We start from the raw sequence: 18,766 nt of genomic DNA, 5'->3' as shown, positions 1-18,766 counted from the left end.
AAGGTTTCATCCCGACACAATTTCCGTTTTCCATAATTCCGTTCAGATACTGAATTCCTGATAAAGAGCCTGACAATTTTTCCATATAAATTCAGTCTTATCATCATTCGTCTCATCTCCTCTTTCTTCCCCACCACTTTAGGTTTTCCCCTTCGCAAAAAGATGGTGATAGCGAACAGCTATTGTTTTTGAGTGTTGTTTTAAAAGTGCTCACTTGCAAAGGGACGGGAGACGCTTGTTCCATCCATTTATTGGGCTTAAGTGCCACGCGTCACAAATGTAATTTGCAGTGTGAAAGGCGGGGATTAAAGCCGAGCTGTCACCAGATTGCGAGAAAAAACCCTGTGGATAACTGTGATAGCGCTCTCACAGCGAGGCTCGGCTTGGCTAAGATGGTATCTGCCATCTCCGGGCTTTTAATTCAACACACGAAAGGGAACTCACAAGCAGTTTGAGGTAACTGTGCAACTTGACACAATTCAAACTCTTCACGGTGGGAAAAAGCCAACAAAACTAGAAAGAAATTCCGTAAGACTTTCCCTCATTGGTTATTCTGACCTGTAACGTATGCTACGAATTGCTGCTTGCAACGGGGTTCGTTTGTTTTTTGTTGGTACTGATTTTGCGCACCTTTGTATGAAAATGGCAACATTTTAGAAGACAATAAAAAAAATCTTAATAGTACAGTATATTTAAATGCTTTGTGTTGTTATGACGATTAGCCAGAGTTGGGCATTTCACTACAAAGCGAGCGTCCGTCAGCAGCGTGGGTACCCTTCCGGATTTTTTTTCCTAGGTGAAAAAAATAGTACCCGTCTATAGGCCGGTCTGCCTCTAATTTTAAACGGGCGTCCGTCGGCGATTCTGACCAAACTTTTACTAGTTGCTTGAGTATTGTGCTAGTATTGTGAGTTACTCCCTTCCCTGCACTGGATTCTTTAGTTTAGAAGTTTACCACTTTCAATTCAAGCTTAAAGGATACCACAAAATAAAGGGCCTCCCTTCCAGAAACTCTGTTCCAATCCTAAGTGTCTCTGGCAGCAGACTGATAGCTTCTTTTAGGTTTATTTAGTTTCATTGAGGCACCATTCGGCAATTTGGTTTAGGTCAACTTGTAAAACTGGTTCGGGGTGAGACAGCGATGGGCGTATCGCTTTTAAAATAAAATGGCGTTAGCTGGCCGAAGGCTCGTCTTGATACGGAAGTCGGGAGTCTCAATAAAGGCCCGCCAGACGAAATGCGTTGACGTTCATGCTATTTTTGCAACGTTTTTGGCACTTGCGAACTTTCGCTCTAAAGCCCCTCGGCCTGTGAACACGTCTCCTCGCGGGCCATTAATCATTTAAGAGCCGAAAAGTTAATGTAACTATCAAAAAAAAAAAAGAGAAGAAAGTGGCATCCCCGCTGCAATTTGGAGCCAATTATGAAAATTTTGTTAAAAGACATGACTAATTATAGAGGATATTTAAAAGGGATTGAATTTTAATGCGTCCCTCCTTATTACCTTTGTGGCGGGGTTAAGATGAGAGGATGTTGAGATTTGAAATTCTCACTCTAATTAAGAGCACAGGTCCCCCGGGATGAGAATAAGGGTGTGCTCATTCTACCGTCGCGCCCTCCTCCTTTCTAACCCCCCCCTTGTGCAGGACCATCCTGAAATACAACTGGGATTAGGATGAACCCCAAATCCCGCTTTCACATCTCCCACCCATGGCTCCCCACGGGTGGGCTCGCGCCGACTGACACTTTACCCTTTGAGCTTGTCAGGCCACGAGGGAAAAGATATTCTCACATTACGATTAACTTTGCGTCTTTAATTAGACATGCCAATGTGCCGGAGTACCGCGCCGCGTAATGCAGGGCGAAGGGTTTTACAGCCATCTTGGCCATCATTAGGGCTGGGTCAGCCACTTGTTAAAGATCACGTCAATCAATTAAAGACACGTTTTCAGGAGTTATGGGACACAATATTGCTTTGGTGACATATGGAATCATTGCCTTCAGAGCTGAGCAATTTGTGACTGCAACAAGATGGGTGTTTGTAAAATGGACTATCTACGGCGAACTACACGCCAAAATGTTAGCATAGAATGTTGACGGTATGAGGTTCAGGAGAGTGAGGCATGCTGGGTATTCCCCCTCTTCCCCTCCTCATGCCCCTGAGTCACGTCCCAGCACCGGGAGGGCAAAAGACAAATAAACAACATCTCTTGCCACAGTTTATGTTCTCAAGGGGGGAACTAGATGAGGTGGGAATGTGCACGTATAAGTATAAAATTGTGTGTATATGTTGCTTTTCAAAACTGTTAGCCTTGCCCATAGAAGTGTATATACACTACTTGCAATGTCAAACAAACAGATGCTGTATGCAGGTTTGGCTGCGTGTTTACGTCTGTCATCTTCAATCACTAATCTGTGATTTTTTTTTTTTTTTTTTTTCTCACCATGTGTGCGTTAGGCCTGGATCCCGACAAGCACTTGGGAAAATCTCTGGCTGACATGGCACCCTACCTGAAACAGGTCACGAAGCCTTTTGGATGTCCTCAATGGTTATATCATGTTCTTGCAAGGACTGCTAAGGGTAAACTTAAGGCATATTATGTTCATTCGAATTCTTTGTGCTTTTTTTATTGTGGTAGTTATTCCACTTATGGACTACTAAATTTTAGCCATATCGGTGTTATGTACAGCAGATTGTAGCAATGCTGGTGAATAGATGACCCCCCCCAAATATTTAATTTAATTGAATTTTATTTAGCATATTTTTAATAGGTTTACGTTGTTCTATATGTGATCTTTAAACAAGAGCTTTATTTCTTGGGTTTGCGTAGCTCTCCCAGAAGTATGGCGTCCATATTTGTGGAGAAGGAGGAGAATATGAAACCTTGACCCTAGATTGCCCCCTTTTCAAAAAGAGGCTCGTCATGTGAGTATTACCATTCATTCAATTTATCCAAAACGAGACTAAGGGCAGCAAGAAAATTGAGTACTGTGGAGTGTGATACTGCACGTTCAGGGCTAAGACACAGCTGACCGGGTACTAAAATGCCAGGAGGTTGCTGGAAAGAGATGCATTTTATTCAAAAGGAGACTAAGGGCAGCAAGAAAATTGAGTGCTGCAGAAAAGTGGAGACTGTGGAGTGTAATACTGCACATCCAGGGCTAAAAGTAAGGCGCAGCTGACTGAGTACTAAAAATCCAGGAGGTCTCTGGAAGTAGACACATTTTATCCAAAAGGAGACTCAGGGCAGCAAGAAAATTGAGTGCTGCAGCAAAGTGAAGACTGTGGAGTAAGATTCTGTAGCATCCGGAGCTAAGTTACAGCTGACCAAGTACTGGGAAAAACATGGTTGTCACAGTATGGAGGCACATTTTATCAAAAGGAGACTAAGGGCAGCAATGAAATGTAGTGTTGCATTAATGCAGATACTATGGAGTATAATACTGAGGCAATGATGACAAAACTGCTCCAAATGAGCGACCAACAGTATTGTATCACTCATACAGTATTGGAGAACTGGCTGACCAGGTACAAAGAAAACAGTGACAAGCACTGGCTTAAATCACTCTAGTGCTAAATATAGTACCTTTTAGTACCTGATTGAGCTAATAGAAAAGCATTGTAGAGGAATGGAATAAGTCCGGTATTATTTGATTTTTCTTGACTTTTTGACTTTGTGCCTAACCCTGACTTGAAACCCGAACTGCTTTTTCCTCATGTATGGCAGCGATGCATCGGAGATGGTGATGCACTCCGCCGACGCCTTCGCTCCAGTCGGCTACCTACGCTTCACCGCCATGCACACAGAGAGCAAAGCCAGCGTGAGTCGAACCGAGCCATTTTGGCAGATTAGATTGATGCTCTTCGACACATAGCGATGAACTTGACTGCAAAAAAAAAAAAAAAAAGTTTGTCCCTCTTTGGTGTTCATTGCGACCAAAACAAATAGAAGAACAAAAGCCTTTGGTGTGTGATAACTTTGCTCAGGAGGAGAAGAGGAGCACAGAACTGGAGGCTAGAGTTCAGATCAGTTTCCAGAGGGGCCACTGTTTCACATATTCTCTCTGGCTCGCTCTCCTTTCTATCTCTCCCCCAGCTCCACATGGCCTACTTTGACGTCTGCAATATTCACTGCTGCCCCAAACTAGGCCCAGCTTAATAAACATGTCCCCTCACATTAGGCCGCTTTGCATTCAGGTAGTAGGCTAAGTGGGCGCAGGCGGGGTTTGCAGGGATGCAGCAAGATTTTTTTTTTTGTGCTTAATCAGAAGGAGCTCAAAGAAAAGAGCTGCGGGGCTGTGGCTTTTTAACTTACTTTTAAAAGAGCATTCAATTGAACGATCTCTATATCGGGATACGAGAATCTAATTAGGTTATTTTTGACGGCGTTTTTGGTTTTCAACATTGTACTGCTGCATACTGTGAAAACTACCGTGAAAATGACCGCGTCAGTCAAAACAAAACAAGCTAAACAACAACAATGGAAAACAATGTTCTGCCGTCTTTGACTCGTGCACGCAAGCGGTCAAATATTATTCATGAGGTTAAGAGTGGCTAAAGCAAAGCGGAGGTAGGCAACTGATCACAAAAGACATTAATATCATTTCAAACTCATGTTACCCATAATGCTTACAGCCCAATTTGATTTTGTTTTTTGATAGGCACTCAATAGAGGAAAAAATCCATCACTTCCGCTAACAACCCAGGCTAAACTTAACTCCTCTCTGACAGACCAAAAAATATTAGAACAGTTAAGATGTATCACTTCAACTTGACACTAAATTCCATTTTTCTAAGTAGCCTTTTGGCATTTTAGGGTGTTACAAAAAAATAGCGATCCGCGAGTTAAAAAGCGATTCACTGTACCATATGTGTGTGCGCATTTACATATATTTTGGGTTCACACTAGCCTGTGGCATCACGTCTCTGGGATAAGTCACATGATTTGAATATCTCACAGTAATGTACGAAACTTGGTGTATGATCACATGGAAGAGAACATGTGTTCCGCTTTTTGTTGCCTCCTGCGTGTTTTCATGTTGTGTTGTGCATGGGGGTTGGGGGGGGGGGGTCTGCTTGTTATGGACAGAAAACATACCCCCGTCGCACACCACCCGTGACCCCGCAGCCTTGCACCCCGAAGCTATATATTTCCTCACCCCCCACCCCTCACATCACATGCCATCCCACAGCCCCCGCCCCACCCTTAGGATGCTGGGGGAAGAGCAGGGAAGATCCAGGGATAGTAGAGGCGGCGGCGGGGGGGGGTGGGAGCGGACCAGGGGAGAACCTGCCCCGGTTCAGCGTCTGAAGCTCTTCTCGTCAGGGTGACAGATCGGCGGTGACACCAGCACTAGAGGAGACGGCACCGGGCTCAGGGGGTGGGGACGGACCGCCGTCATTTGCCCTCCGTTAATGCTAGTCAAGCTATTTTTCATGCTGGCAAGGAGAGGAGAGGGGCTGAAGTATAATTAATTTGATTATCTTATGGCCTAATGCAGTTGACAGCAGATGAAGTTGGGGGGGGGGGGGGGGGGTTGGTGGGGGTGAATGAGTTTTGGTCATGGTGACGGGGGGGTGTGTGGATGAAATATGAAATATGTATTTAAATGCAGCGACCGTAGTAGCAGCAGGTTTTGGCAGGTAATACGCATGCCTCGAGAGAATGCTAATGATTTGTGATTTAAAGTAGACGCGAAAAGATAAAGGCGAAAACACAGCGTGCCCGTGTGGTCGTCATATTTGACTGACAGCCGACGTGATTGAATCTATGCTCTCCCAGCACACAAGTATGTCAGCTCCTTGTTTCCATATTCATTCACCTTCAAGTTACGCGTGCCCGGGCCCTCACAAGAATGACACGTTGAAAAGGTTGAGTAATTATGCAGCGTTTTGTCTGCTTTGGACTCATGTACCCCCCCCCCACCCCCCCCCCCCCCATACACACTCTCACCCCTAATGGCAGAATGCGGTGGCGCGAGCTGTGGCCTGCGCTCGTTGTCCTTGCCAGAGCGCCATTGACAAGATGACGGAGGAGGCGGAATATGCTGATGTAGCCGGAGACGACCACCATCACCAGCGACAATTTACATCAGACGCTGACCTTAGTTGTCAGCGAGGCCACGGTGAGATTTGCGTACTGTTCCAGCATGCGTGCAGCCGTTTATTTATGTCTACAGTGCACATGCGTGCGTATGAAAAGGCGGGGGGCTGATGTCACATGATATCATGTGCGTTCCGCGGATCTGTATCATGTGCGTCGCAATGCCTCCGTTTTGAGTGACAGTCGGTGCATTTCTATCACCTCTATGCATCTATGCATGGTTAAGCGGAGCCCACGTAAAGGTTGTAAAGGAAAATACAACGGAGATCAGGGATGGGCAACGTAAATGCTGGACAGGGCCACAATTTTTCATCAATGCTACTGGAGGCTTTGCATAGGACCATGTACTTCCTAATCAGATGTATGACAAAAATGCTATTTTAAATATAGACAAAATACATGCTTTTCATATATTTTATTTTTGGTACTACATTTTTCACTGCATGTATAAAAAATCCACTATGCTAACACAACAACAAAGGGTTTGAAGCAAACAACCAAATAGCCACACACAGTTTTTTTTTTTTTCAGTGCAAAGGGCTCTCTTGCAAAACATTTACCGTTCAAGGACGGTACAAAACTGCTGAACAAGAAACCAACATTAAATGCACTCAATTTTGTAAATTTTTTCACCAATAAATTATAGTACAGTATAAGCAGAATAAGACCCAGTGTAAGTGCAGCTAACACGTCCGACATATAGTGGTGATTGGCGATATTACAACTTAAAACTAAGGTCACGCAGCACCATGCAGTTTGGAATCGCATATTTGTGTATTTCTTTTTTTTTTTTTTTCATTTGTTGGCAGTTTGGATTTTTCCAGTTTTTCCCAGGATTTTTTTCCCCCATTTTCTCCCCATATGTTGAAGGTTTATCAGTGTTTTCTTCTTTTATACAATTTTGGGGGGTTGTAAAAACACACAAATAAAATCCCCCAAAATGTTTTTTCAAAATTTTTTTTTTTTAATTAATCAAAAGGTTACTGAAAGTGTGGTCTCAGGCCGCCAGTTCCCCATCCCTGACCAAGATCCTTATTTAGATTCAGGATCCTTGAAAGATAAATGTTTTTGTTTTTCTTCAGGGGGGGCTCACTTGATTTGCTAAAGAAGGGTACTGTAAACAGATGCTGAGAAATATTCCAAATGTCACCATTTTCCCTCCCTTCTGATCGAAGTCAGCAAAGGCCTGATTTTCAGATTTCTCTGAAAATGTTTGTCCTTTTTTTTTACACAGAATTTTCACAGATCTGATCAGCTGGATTGAAGTCTATTCTTAACCCTGCTAACCCTCTCCTGTTCCTCCATATTCAAAGCACTCCCTGCAGATGTGTCTCCATCCTGCTCTTCCAGAACTTCTCGGGGTTATCAGTGGATTTCTGGCATTAACGGGTTACAAAGCCAAGATCCCGGGATCCGAGGCCAAACTGCGGCAGCTTTTGTACTCTTGAAAAGTAAGCAAAGAACCAGAACAAGTATTTATGTACTTCTCTCTATTGGCACTTTTCAAATTGCAAAACACGATATAATGAAGCACTAATTTTAGTATCTGGTCAGCCAAGCGTACCGAACAAATACCATGTCAGCGGTGTGAACTACAATCTCTCTGTTTGGATGGATTTGTCGTTACTGTATCATTGTACCATTTTGGGACTTCTAGAAATTTAAACATACATGCTGATGGTAGCTTACCCTGTTAGCTCTGGATGCTGCAGTATTAATGTTCATACTTTCATCACTTCATATGAAGAAGGAAGGATGATTTGACGATTTCACTGAACAACTTAAAGGCACTACTGTACTACTCACTACTGACACTTTTCCTTTAGCTAAAGCTGTTACTACTAGGTATGCCGACGGACTTACACAAGCATAACACACTTGCTAATGTTAGCTTAACTTGTGCCTTAGTTCTGGATACTGTGGCATTATCCTCCACAGTCTGGATACATTATACATTATACAGTATTATCTCTTCACTTTGTATTTCAACAATTCAGAGTGGGTACTACAAGGTACTGTGCGCTAACGTTAGCTCACTTTGCTGCCGTGCCTTAGCTTTAGACCCTGCAGTATTATACTTCACAGTCACGGCTTTACAATGGCAGACAGTTTTCTTGCCCCTCTTTGTATTCTCTTTGATGAAATGTGTCTACTTATTTGTACGTTTGGCAAATTATTTGTGTTTGGACCTGCACTTGTGATGTTTTTTATCTCTGTGTTTTGGAACTGTTTTAAGTTGCAGTGTTTATTTTTGGACCATACTTTCTACAGAAACACTCAGGGAGACTAAATTTCTTTCTCCCCTCCATCTCTTTGGTCTTCTCCTTATTCTGGCTTTGTTAGCATGCGTGAGGTGTAGCGACAAAGCCTGACTGAGGTCTTGTCCTGTGTTTAAAGCGCTCGACAACCCAGCAGGAGACCAAGGCCTTGTGTCAGATGCTACGTCGGTTGCTAGAGCGGAATAGCAAACAGCGACCTCGCCACCAAACAAGGACAAGCTCTTCAAATGTACCCCTACACCAGACGTTTCTACAACGCAGTCGTCCAGACAGTGCAGTCACGTTGGGCGAGGTTATCATTGTTGCCCTGCAGATGTTTTAAAGTGAGCGCTCTTTGCAGTCTATCTGTAGTTCCCTGGCTCGCTCGCTCTGTTGCCGCTTTTTTTTTTTTTTTTTTGATGGAGAAAGAGGAGCGAAAGATGAAAAGCATATTTAATGTTTATCGCGGTGCTGGGCTGAATTGCCTGCACAGCGTCGAGACAATATTAAACAAGTTAATATTTAATGAACGGCCTCTTTGTATGAGGATGAAGTAGTGCGAGACGGTGGTGTTGGCAAAGGCAAAACAAACTTGAAGCTCTTTCAAATGATTGCAAGGGGAGACTTGGCTTTGAGCGCTTTTTTTTGTGTTGAGCCTGTGTTTGCACTCGACATGCACACATGCTGCGCTCGCTTACAGGGAGGGACAAACACCATTAGCGCTTTACTGCGGCTTCAGTCGTGTTAAAAATACATCAACAAAACGATCTTCAGCACAAAGCCGATGCTTTGCAAATGCACAGGTTGGCTTTATTGCTAAGCATTGCCTTGAGGAGCCACACATCCACCCAAAAAAACTGAAGTTGAAGCATGCATGCTTACCCAGTAGAGCCCATTGTTGGAGCTATTCTTCAAACTCGAATTGTTTGAACTGACCATTAAGAAGAAATTTTGTTGTTGCGTTTTGTTGCTGCCTGGTGAACACATGTCCACTTTTTCCTTCCAAAATTTGTCTTTATCAAGAATCAACAAAAATACTTTATTTCTGAAGAAAGGGAACTAACTCACAAAATCAGCGCATTTTTTTTTTTTTTTTAAACAAACATATTTACCCATTATCACTGTCCAGTAGAAACCATGACCAGTATCTCTCCAAAAATTATTTATCCAAAAAACAACAGTCAATAATTTTCTTAAATTAAAAAAAGATTATTATTTTTTTTGTATACATACAGTAGATGTCAATCCAAACTGCTTCTCCATTGTGTCCAGGTCAGCTGGAGGCCAGAGGCTGGAGCATGAAGGACATTGTCCTTATTCACCTGTTTGTTAGCAACATGGAGGACTTTGGTCCACTCAATGCCGTGTATAAGAACCACTTTGCCACCAACCCTCCTGCCAGGTACAAACACATCCGATCTCCAAACCACGTTATATTCAAAGTAGTCATTGTAAAACACTCCTTTTTGCCATCCAGGGTGTGCGTCCAGGCCTCGCTGCCTGCTGGCCATCTGCTGCAGATGGACTGTCTCCTCCAGAAGTGGAACGAGCCTGCCACGGAGGACTGCTTTCATCGGAGAGAAGTGCTGCATGTGCAGAGTTTATCTCACTGGGCCCCGGCCAACATAGGGCCCTACAGCCAAGCCCTAAGGGTAAGAAGGCTATACTTTGCCCACACTTTGAGAAAACGCAACTCAACTCAGCTCAACTGTATTTATGAAGCAGTTTAAGACAACCGCCACTGTATACAAAGTGCTGTGCATGGAGAAAAAAATAAGTCATACAACAACAAACAAAATAAAACAAATTAATAATGAAGACAGCAAAAGGCACAAAAACAGTAAAACCAAAACCAAGTTCCATGCTGAGGCGAAAGAATTTGTGGAACACTTTATTTTTCTTTAGTGTTTTTATTGTTAAATAAGTTTGGCTGTAGTGAGACTCATTCAGCTGGAAAATAGTCCAGCTATACATGTATCACACATTGATAGGTTATCCATTTGCTTTTTCAGTGATTTTCCGCAGCGTACTCCTTGTTTTTAAGTGACACATCACAGACAGGAGTTATAATTGTTGCGTTTGTGTTATGGTTTGCAAAAAGCATAACATCAAATTGGTGGACAAATGCAGGGATTCAGAGGATCTTAGCGGACGTTCCCATGATGCGTAGTTACATGATGCTTTTTATGTATTTGCCTCCGTTGCTGTTTATGTGTGCCGCAGCATATGATTGTGGTTTTGTATGATTCTGTATTTTGTTCCTCACTGTCGGAAGCGCGTCTCCATTTTTGTCACTTGGAGCCCAGAAAGAATGTCATATACCAACGTCGGAGCTGGGGGAAGTGCGGTGTTGTGGTTGAGTGCTCGTCTCTGTGATTTTTTTTTTTTTTTGTTTGTTTGTTTGTCTACCCAGTGTGTATTATCAGGGATTACACTTGTCAAGGTACTGTCAACAAGGATAGTGTCCATCTCCTGCACGCTGTCCTTGATGCCGCTGCCAAATCTGTGTACGAGTTAGAACACGTGTGGATTAGCTATTCGCTTAGATGCTTTGACAGCGCGTATGGCCGTGACTCAGCACAGCTCGCGGACTCAAGCTCACTTCGGATTCCTGAGATCTGCAGCCTGGAGAGTTGTCGCAATGTTGGATTTACTCAAGGGCCCGCTTAGGCGACACTGTTTTTTAATTTTCTATTTTGTATTTTGTACTCTTGTGTTATGTTTTGAAATTGTAAAGACACACGTTCTTCATCTCAGTGAATCTGTACATGTGCCTGCCAGAATGGCTGCCCATTTTCCCAAATATATTCCTGGAATGCTAACGTAGCAGTCTACATCCTCACTCACGGTGCTCCCTGTCATGAAAAAGTACAAACAGATGGACCCAAATGCATGACACTGGTTGCAGAGTATTCAAATCACAGTCCTTAAAAGTTACCAGCTAGCCAGTCAACGTAATTTGATCAAAAACATGCATGAAGGGGCTCTTCACTGCAATGGGGCATTATTTTGTTACATATTGATACAATTAGCCCTTCGCTGGGAACCTGTCATCAGCGCCTCCTTCTTGGTGACGCTCCTCTTTGGCGGCTGTCTCAATGCCGACGTGGCCCCGGCAAACCGGAGAAAGACTGTCACACCAAAGAACCTGAGGTTGGAAGAGAATCAGCCGTCAAGAAAGCTATATCAGCCTTTTGAAGGGGGTTGATACAATTATGGAACAAATATGTTATGGTAATTAAGATTTCCACTTGAGGGATTATAATCATTATAATCCATTCAATAAATGAAAATGTAATTAAATTAATTATCTCCAGACTATGTAAATGTGATTACTATAGGAAATAATTTGGGAAAAGAATGTAATTGTGATTCATCCAAATATTGCCATTGGGATTTGATATGTGATTAAAAATCATATTTTACAAATAGGCTCTCAGTAATGCTCGTTCAGTAATTGCAATCTGTCGAAAATCAACAGGTGCACCTTCATTCTCCAAATGAATAAATGAACTTTTACAATCTGAAAATAACGTTGTGCTGTTGGTAGCTCATTAATGGATAAGGCTATACACCCGTCCACAAACTATAGTCAGTTCAGTCCATCAAAAATAAACGCCAACTTTTTTTAAACTTCAAGATAAGCAACTGTGTTGTGTTGGAACTTTAAGACTCTGTTTACAACTCCATAAAGAAATTTCTCACTCATCACATTAGCTCGGGTCTCGCAGCCCTGCTCGTAAAGATCTCAACAGGTGTATTGGGGACCCATGTAAACTCATCATCTGTTTGCCCCATAACATTCTTACAATAAGAGAAGCTATGATACATTAGTATCGTTTTAAAAGCATGCTCTTGTAAATCCTGTGGTTGGAACGAGATACCAAAAAAATATCCACAGCCGTGTTTCTTCCGTGTGGTTTGGGGTTCTTTATTGCATTCCAACCTCCGTCACTCTTGTTCTGCTTTCCCGGCACTCTTTACTCTTGGTTTCTATTTCCAAAAAGCCTGGTTGACATTTGTCATAAACTTGTCTTGCTTTGCAAAAATTCAAACAAAAGCCGCTACAAAACCTCAGCCGATGCAAACAATTTTAATTTGGATCAGCACAAAATTTTAAATAGTCTGACACATTAAATATTTACAGCCTTCCCCAGTCTTCAAGTTTTAGACCGTTTGCTGTCTGTATTTCTTTAAACCCAACGGTATGTGGCTGTCCGTGTAGTCATTTAAATCCTTAAAAAAATCAACAGGCACACCTTTGTTTGCCCCAAACTAAACAGCAAAGCAAAGCGCGGAGAGTCTCTGTCCCTGAATTGCATGGTTGCAGTCCATGAATGGAGCGATCAATCATTCGTCTCTCAAAATAGTCTCCCTCTTTCCTTTATTGTTGACCAATAATTGTTCTTCTCTTTGTGGCAATCAGTGTCTTCCTTGACAATGGTGCTATGTTTTTGTGGTTCAATAAAAATATAATACAGGACAGTATATTGTTTGTAACTTCTCAAAACCCATACCCTGCTCACAGATTTTTTCATTTTAGAGCCTCGGTAGAAGTCCAGTGCTCAAAAAAATATATATATATATATATATATATAAAATATATATATACATATATATATATATATATAAAGTTTATTTCTAATAAATCAACCAATTTAATTAGATGAATTTCATTTTTAAGTACTATAATTTCAGGGGGAAAATGGTGATTTAATGCCATGCAACGAATATTACACAACTCCTTATAACGGGGTTGGCCGTAACTAGCTTCCGGGCCATACTTTGCCCACCCCTGCTCTACAGCCATGCTGCCTCAGTGTTGTTGTTCACAGGAATTATCCTCATTCGTTGTTGTGGCTCACATCACAGCCGCTAGCTAACATGTTGATAAGCTTGGCACATGACGGACGAGAGACCTTCAAAGTTGTCATCCAGTCGTCCGCCTTATCACGCATAATGCCGAGGTCTGACATTTTTCTTGGATTTTGATTTAAAGAATTAGTTAACCTTTAGGTTGTCAAATCATGTCTATGGTGGCAAAAGGTGTGCGCCATGCCTTTAGGGCCTTCACTTACCTGATTCGCATTCATCATCTCTCAGCGTGTTTGCATCAACCATCTTGCCATTAATTGTTTTCGCTGTTTTATCATAGATCCAATTGCAAAGTCGGCCAGTAATTGTGTCTGACACCATTTGCATAATCCAATTAAGATGCTTTACCGCTTTGGTGCATCCATCAATTAACCGACGAACCAAAAATGGTGACGTCAAGCTGCCACTTAAAACAAAAGCGGAAGGAATAAAAGTTCCATCGTGGAGGCTTTTAAAATAATTCCGCCCAATTTGCATTATAGAAAGATGGTCTTTAGTAGGGTTGGACAATTAATTTAATTCAAGTCAACATCGTAATGTAGTACAATGCACTTTTCAAATCGTAAAGGCTGCTATTTAGGGGCGGGGGGGACTCTGCTTCATTTTGATTGGTTGGTAATCTTTATTTTATATATATACTGTATGTATGTATTTATTTATGTAGTGTCTAGATGAGTTCAGTGCTTAAGAAATACAGTTCAAGTTTGTAATCTGATTTATATTTATGCCACACATTTGGTCAAATTTTTCGAAGTAGTCCTAGTAAACGCTTAAAAGACTGCAAGTCAGTCTTTAGTAAATTTGCAACTCTAATTGAGGCGGATAAATAAGATGTCTTTCATACAAAGTATTAATTCATGGTTCATTTGCTTTTATTTTAGCCAAATCTATAAACCAAAACATTCATGTATAATAAATCGGATATTGTTTATTGTAGTACAGATTGGGTTTGTTGAAAAAAAAAAAAAAATACATGGCAAGGAAACCTTGAAAAATAATCACATATTTAATCACAATATTGAGGGAACTTTATTTATGCAATTTAGATTTACTCATAATTGTTCAAGCCAATTCTTTAGCTGCTTTGTCCTCATTATGGTTGTGGGTGAGTTGGAGCCTTTCCCACGTGACTTTGCGAGAGAGGCGGGCTACACTCTGAACTCGTCGCCGGTAGAGCATGCAACATTTCGTTCTCATATTCTCACCTATGGACAATTAAGACTCTTCATTGAAGCCAGCATGCATGTTTTGGGAACGTGGGAGGAAGGCGGGGTACCAAGCATGGGGAAAAATTGCAAACTCCACACAGGAAGGCTGGAGCTGAGATATGAACCCACAACCGGAACTATCTGGCAGATGCGCTAACCACGAGGCTCACCATGCTGCCCCTCTGCAAAAATCCAGTTGGCCTAATACGCTCATAACTGGCAAATAATCTTATGAGTTGCCAGACAGATTCAAGTCCCAAATAGCAAGATTGGTTTCAACATCTGTTTGAGATTGATTGATTGATTGATTGATTGATTGATTGACAGAGGCCACCAAAGTCATTTGTGTGAGCTTGACTAGCTAGACGAAGGCTTGTTAAACATCTCCTCTTACCTCTTTGGATAGAATTGTTCCCCCCAGGGATATTTGCGGGGAAACTATACTCACTGATCACATTGTGAGAACGGTGTTCGGGCGGCATTGGGAGGGGGGTGGTTGGGGGAAGTTAGAATATATATGGGCTGATGCCAAGCGTTAGCCGCGCACCCCCCATATTTTTTAAGTTCGCCCAAATGGTGAGTGACAGTCGACAACCTTGTGGGGAGCTGTCGCTCGCCAAGCCACAATAGAATTTGCATTGGATTTTGAAAATTGTCAAAGTGGACCGCCAAGCATGGGCAGCAAAGTGGATGTGACGCTGCCAATTAGCGTCAAATGGCGGCGGAGGTGTAGCCAGGCACACATTAGCATTTCAATAATCTTCCGACTGGAGTAGGAAATACTGAAAAACAATGATAATAACTTTATTTTTTTTTTTTTACTGATTGCCTATGTAGACGATTGCAAACAACAACGTAGCATTATCTTCAGTAATATCTTCAGTTTTAACTCCATAAACATACAAAGGATTAACTCCAAATGGTTGTTTTGCTACATATTGCGATTTTTCACTCTCATTTTATAATATAAATAGTGAATACAGTGGTTAACTGCTCTTTATACTTGCACAACCATTAAGAATGCTAAATTGTTAATTAAAACTCTGCCTGTAGAGTCAACAAAGATTGTGTTATGGTTTCCACTTTGAGGCCAGCCTGCACCACCGAAGAGTCCACACAGGGAGACTCCATTTGACTCAGTTAGCACCCAAGAGTGATTATCTTTAAAAAAAAAAAAAATTTAAAAAGTGGTGCACAAGGTCTTCATGCCTTGCTAACAGATTACTTAGGACGTTTAACTTCATTTTGAATACAACAAAAATTAATCCGGTTTAAATCTGACGGAGGAAGTGGCGCCTGTCAGCACCTTGACGCCTCTTCCCCCCCTTGTTTGCCGTCGTCTATTAAAATCTGGCTTTCATCTCACCTCTCCCGCTCGTCACACTTTACGGATGTATCTTTGTGCTGTGTGAAAACAGGTGGAGCCGCAAAGTTAATGAGTCGATGAAAAATGAGCTCCGGAATGCTCAGAAACGTGTCGTCACTCATGTTAACTCACGCTTGTTTCCTTTTCTGCATACCCGAATGACGTGTGATGACATGGACCTTTTGTCCAAATAGTTCTTGAGTGACGGTCAGGATGACGACTGATTAGCAGCTTCCCACCTGCCCCCCACCTATACATCCGATACACAAACACTGAGGTCAAGTGACTTCCCTTGAAGTGGACACGCACCAAAGCCACTTATCAAACCCGGTGCGACCTCACCAAACTGGCCTGCCGTGTAGCAAACAGCTCGATGGTTACTACACAGGTGGACAAAATTGGTGCTACCCATCTGTTTATGGAAAAAAAACACAGTCCTCACAAAAATAACCTGAATCTGACAAAAGTAACGATGAATAATACTGAACCAATGAAAATCAGACATTGCCCTTGAATTGCGTTTCAACTGAATTATTTTTAAAAACAAACTTGTGAAACAGGCCTGGGCAAAAAGTATCGTACCTCTAGAAAGAGACATTGCTCTTGAATTGCGTTTCAACTGAATTATTTTATAAAACTAACTTGTGAAACAGGCCTGGGCAAAAAGTATCGTACCTCTAGAAAAGAGTGAAAATAATTCGACCATAGGGACATGTTCAACCAAGGTCTAATTAGCATCACATTAGCATCTGCCGGCCTATTTAAAGGCCGACAAGTAGTCACTGTGCTGTTTGGTGGCGTAGTGTGTACATCACTAAACATGAACCAGAGGAAGCGAAGGAGGGAGTTCTCTTAAGAGAATAGAAAGAAAATCAAACACACGCACGTTAAAGGCAAAGGCTAAAAGACCATCGCCAAGCAGCTTGATGCTCCTATGATGACATTTGGTGACTCAGTGCTTACTTTAGTGGAAGTATAAAGGGCTTCTTCTTGTCATCAGATAACCAAGTTTATCTTTATACAGCAGAATTTTTGTGCACTCTCTTCCATCTGATTGTAGAAAATCCTTTGTCATTCCAAGGCAGTTTCTCATTTGCTAGGTCTTTGTATGTCATTGTCGTCTTTAGACTTGATAAATCAGCATGTGGCTCATTGGCCAAGATTTTTTCTCAGGACACTCTGTTCCAGTATCCATGAATAATTGTGGTTGTTATCACAAGGTGGCTTGGTATTTAGTCTCTCGGCAACAGGCTGCTATATCTGATCAGATTTTCACGTGTTTGCCTTGGTGAAGCACTACGTGGCTCATTCCCCGTGGTTATTCTTGTGCATCGTTTCATATCACGATAAACAATTGTATGTTTGTGATCGTAAGGCAATACCGTGTTTAGTAAAAGTGTACCGTGTCGTTCCCGCTTTGATTATCCCAGTCCGTCAAATGTAATCAGTTCATAGAGATACCACATAGTACTTCCCTGTTGCAACAATTCGAAAATGGGATTGTCAACTCATTGACTCATCCCGCAAACTTGTGTAATTTAGTCCCAGGACTGGAACCCCCTCCTCGCTCGTTTGAGGCTTCCCGGCATGTACAGTACCTATCGGCGTTGATGTGGTTTGGAAGCGCCAGTCAACTCTGGAACCAATGGACTGCATTTGGGGTTCATTGTCACACAGACAATATTTCAGTGGGGGAGTCGTGTTGACCCCCCTTGCCTCCCCCACACCCGCCACTCTTCTGCAGCCAGCACCACATGGTGGACACAGGCTGGTATTAGCATGTACTGAGTACGCGGGGAGGGAGCGAATGTGTCACAGTGCATCGTCTGTCAACGCCTTACTGTCCACTGCCACGCTCCCACTCATTAATGGGCCAGAGCATGATTGCCTCTGAGGGGCTCTCCGTGTATTGTTATTGGTGCTTGACTGCCTCGGAAGCAAGGAGTGCAACAGACCCACATATCGCCCAATATTTAATTATTAATAGGATTATGTGCTGTACAGTTGCTCATGGAAATGCTTGGCTTGTAAACGGCCACAACACGAGTGTGGGTATGCACAATTGATGAGATCTAATACACGTGCGGCGTCGACAGTAATGAAATAGTTACTGTAAATGTGACATTGTTGAGTTAGTAGCGTAAGATTCGTAACGGCCACAGTGAATTTCAGTTGACCAATCATCAGGCTGCAGTCTTTACGTAATGTATATAGGTGTGTATATACTGTATACCTATATATATATATATATATATATATATATATATATATATACATGTGTACATACATATATATATATATATATGTACATACATATATGTAAATAGACAATGACGTGTGTGTTTACAGTATACTGTCTATATGTATATGTATGTATGTGTATGTATATATATATATATATATATATGTATTTAATTAGACTTTTGAGTAAATTATGTTACAGTTAGATGTTATCTTTTTATTATAGTTTTTTTTTATCAATCAAAGTTGTGGCCAGTGATGGTAAATCATTGTATGTGTAGGAGTATCAGTTTTAATGTGTAGAGAAATTCGATTTTTTTTTTTTTTTTTTAAAGACATTCTTCGTGTTTGTGTGTGCGTGCTTCTTGCGGCAGAGTGGAGAGAGGTTCACAGACTCGCCAGTATGTGTTTACGCCACCGCTGCAATCCACGATGACGTTTCCGCTATCAACAACGGCAAACACTCAGTCAAAACACGTCAATTATCCTCAGTCCCTCCCATGTCTCGGTGATCAGTATTGGCTCCCCCAGTTTAGTGTGGCTCGACATGCTTCTTTTTAGTTGTAGGAAATGCATAAAAATATAGTCCACTACCATCACCGTTGTGAAATGAGAGAGATATATGACCGTACCATTACTATGGTAACTAGCTGCTATATTCAGAGCTGCCTGCCTGTGTTTCTTCCCCCCGCAGTGACGAGAGCTGACAGGGCC

General features: G+C 42.0%; 1 protein-coding gene across 1 annotated transcript in view; it reads left to right on the top strand.

The window, feature by feature from the left end:
• Nucleotides 1–18,766, top strand: part of dph6 (diphthamine biosynthesis 6) — a 66,874-nt gene that overhangs the window by 26,005 nt on the left and 22,103 nt on the right. Inside the window, exons 6-12 of the mRNA XM_086050542.1 lie at nucleotides 2,459–2,520; nucleotides 2,832–2,926; nucleotides 3,729–3,822; nucleotides 5,967–6,126; nucleotides 7,418–7,555; nucleotides 9,635–9,764; nucleotides 9,840–10,014. Coding sequence (XP_085906668.1) covers nucleotides 2,459–2,520; nucleotides 2,832–2,926; nucleotides 3,729–3,822; nucleotides 5,967–6,126; nucleotides 7,418–7,555; nucleotides 9,635–9,764; nucleotides 9,840–10,014 — 854 coding nt within the window. The remainder of the gene's footprint in view (nucleotides 1–2,458; nucleotides 2,521–2,831; nucleotides 2,927–3,728; nucleotides 3,823–5,966; nucleotides 6,127–7,417; nucleotides 7,556–9,634; nucleotides 9,765–9,839; nucleotides 10,015–18,766) is intronic.

Source organism: Filicampus tigris, chromosome 13, assembly GCF_054856515.1.
Source record: "Filicampus tigris isolate MCC_2025a chromosome 13, RoL_Ftig_1.0, whole genome shotgun sequence".
NCBI classification, from domain to species: domain Eukaryota; kingdom Metazoa; phylum Chordata; class Actinopteri; order Syngnathiformes; family Syngnathidae; genus Filicampus; species Filicampus tigris.
Note: the sequence above shows the minus strand (reverse complement) of the source record. Positions and strands in the feature narration are given on the sequence as shown.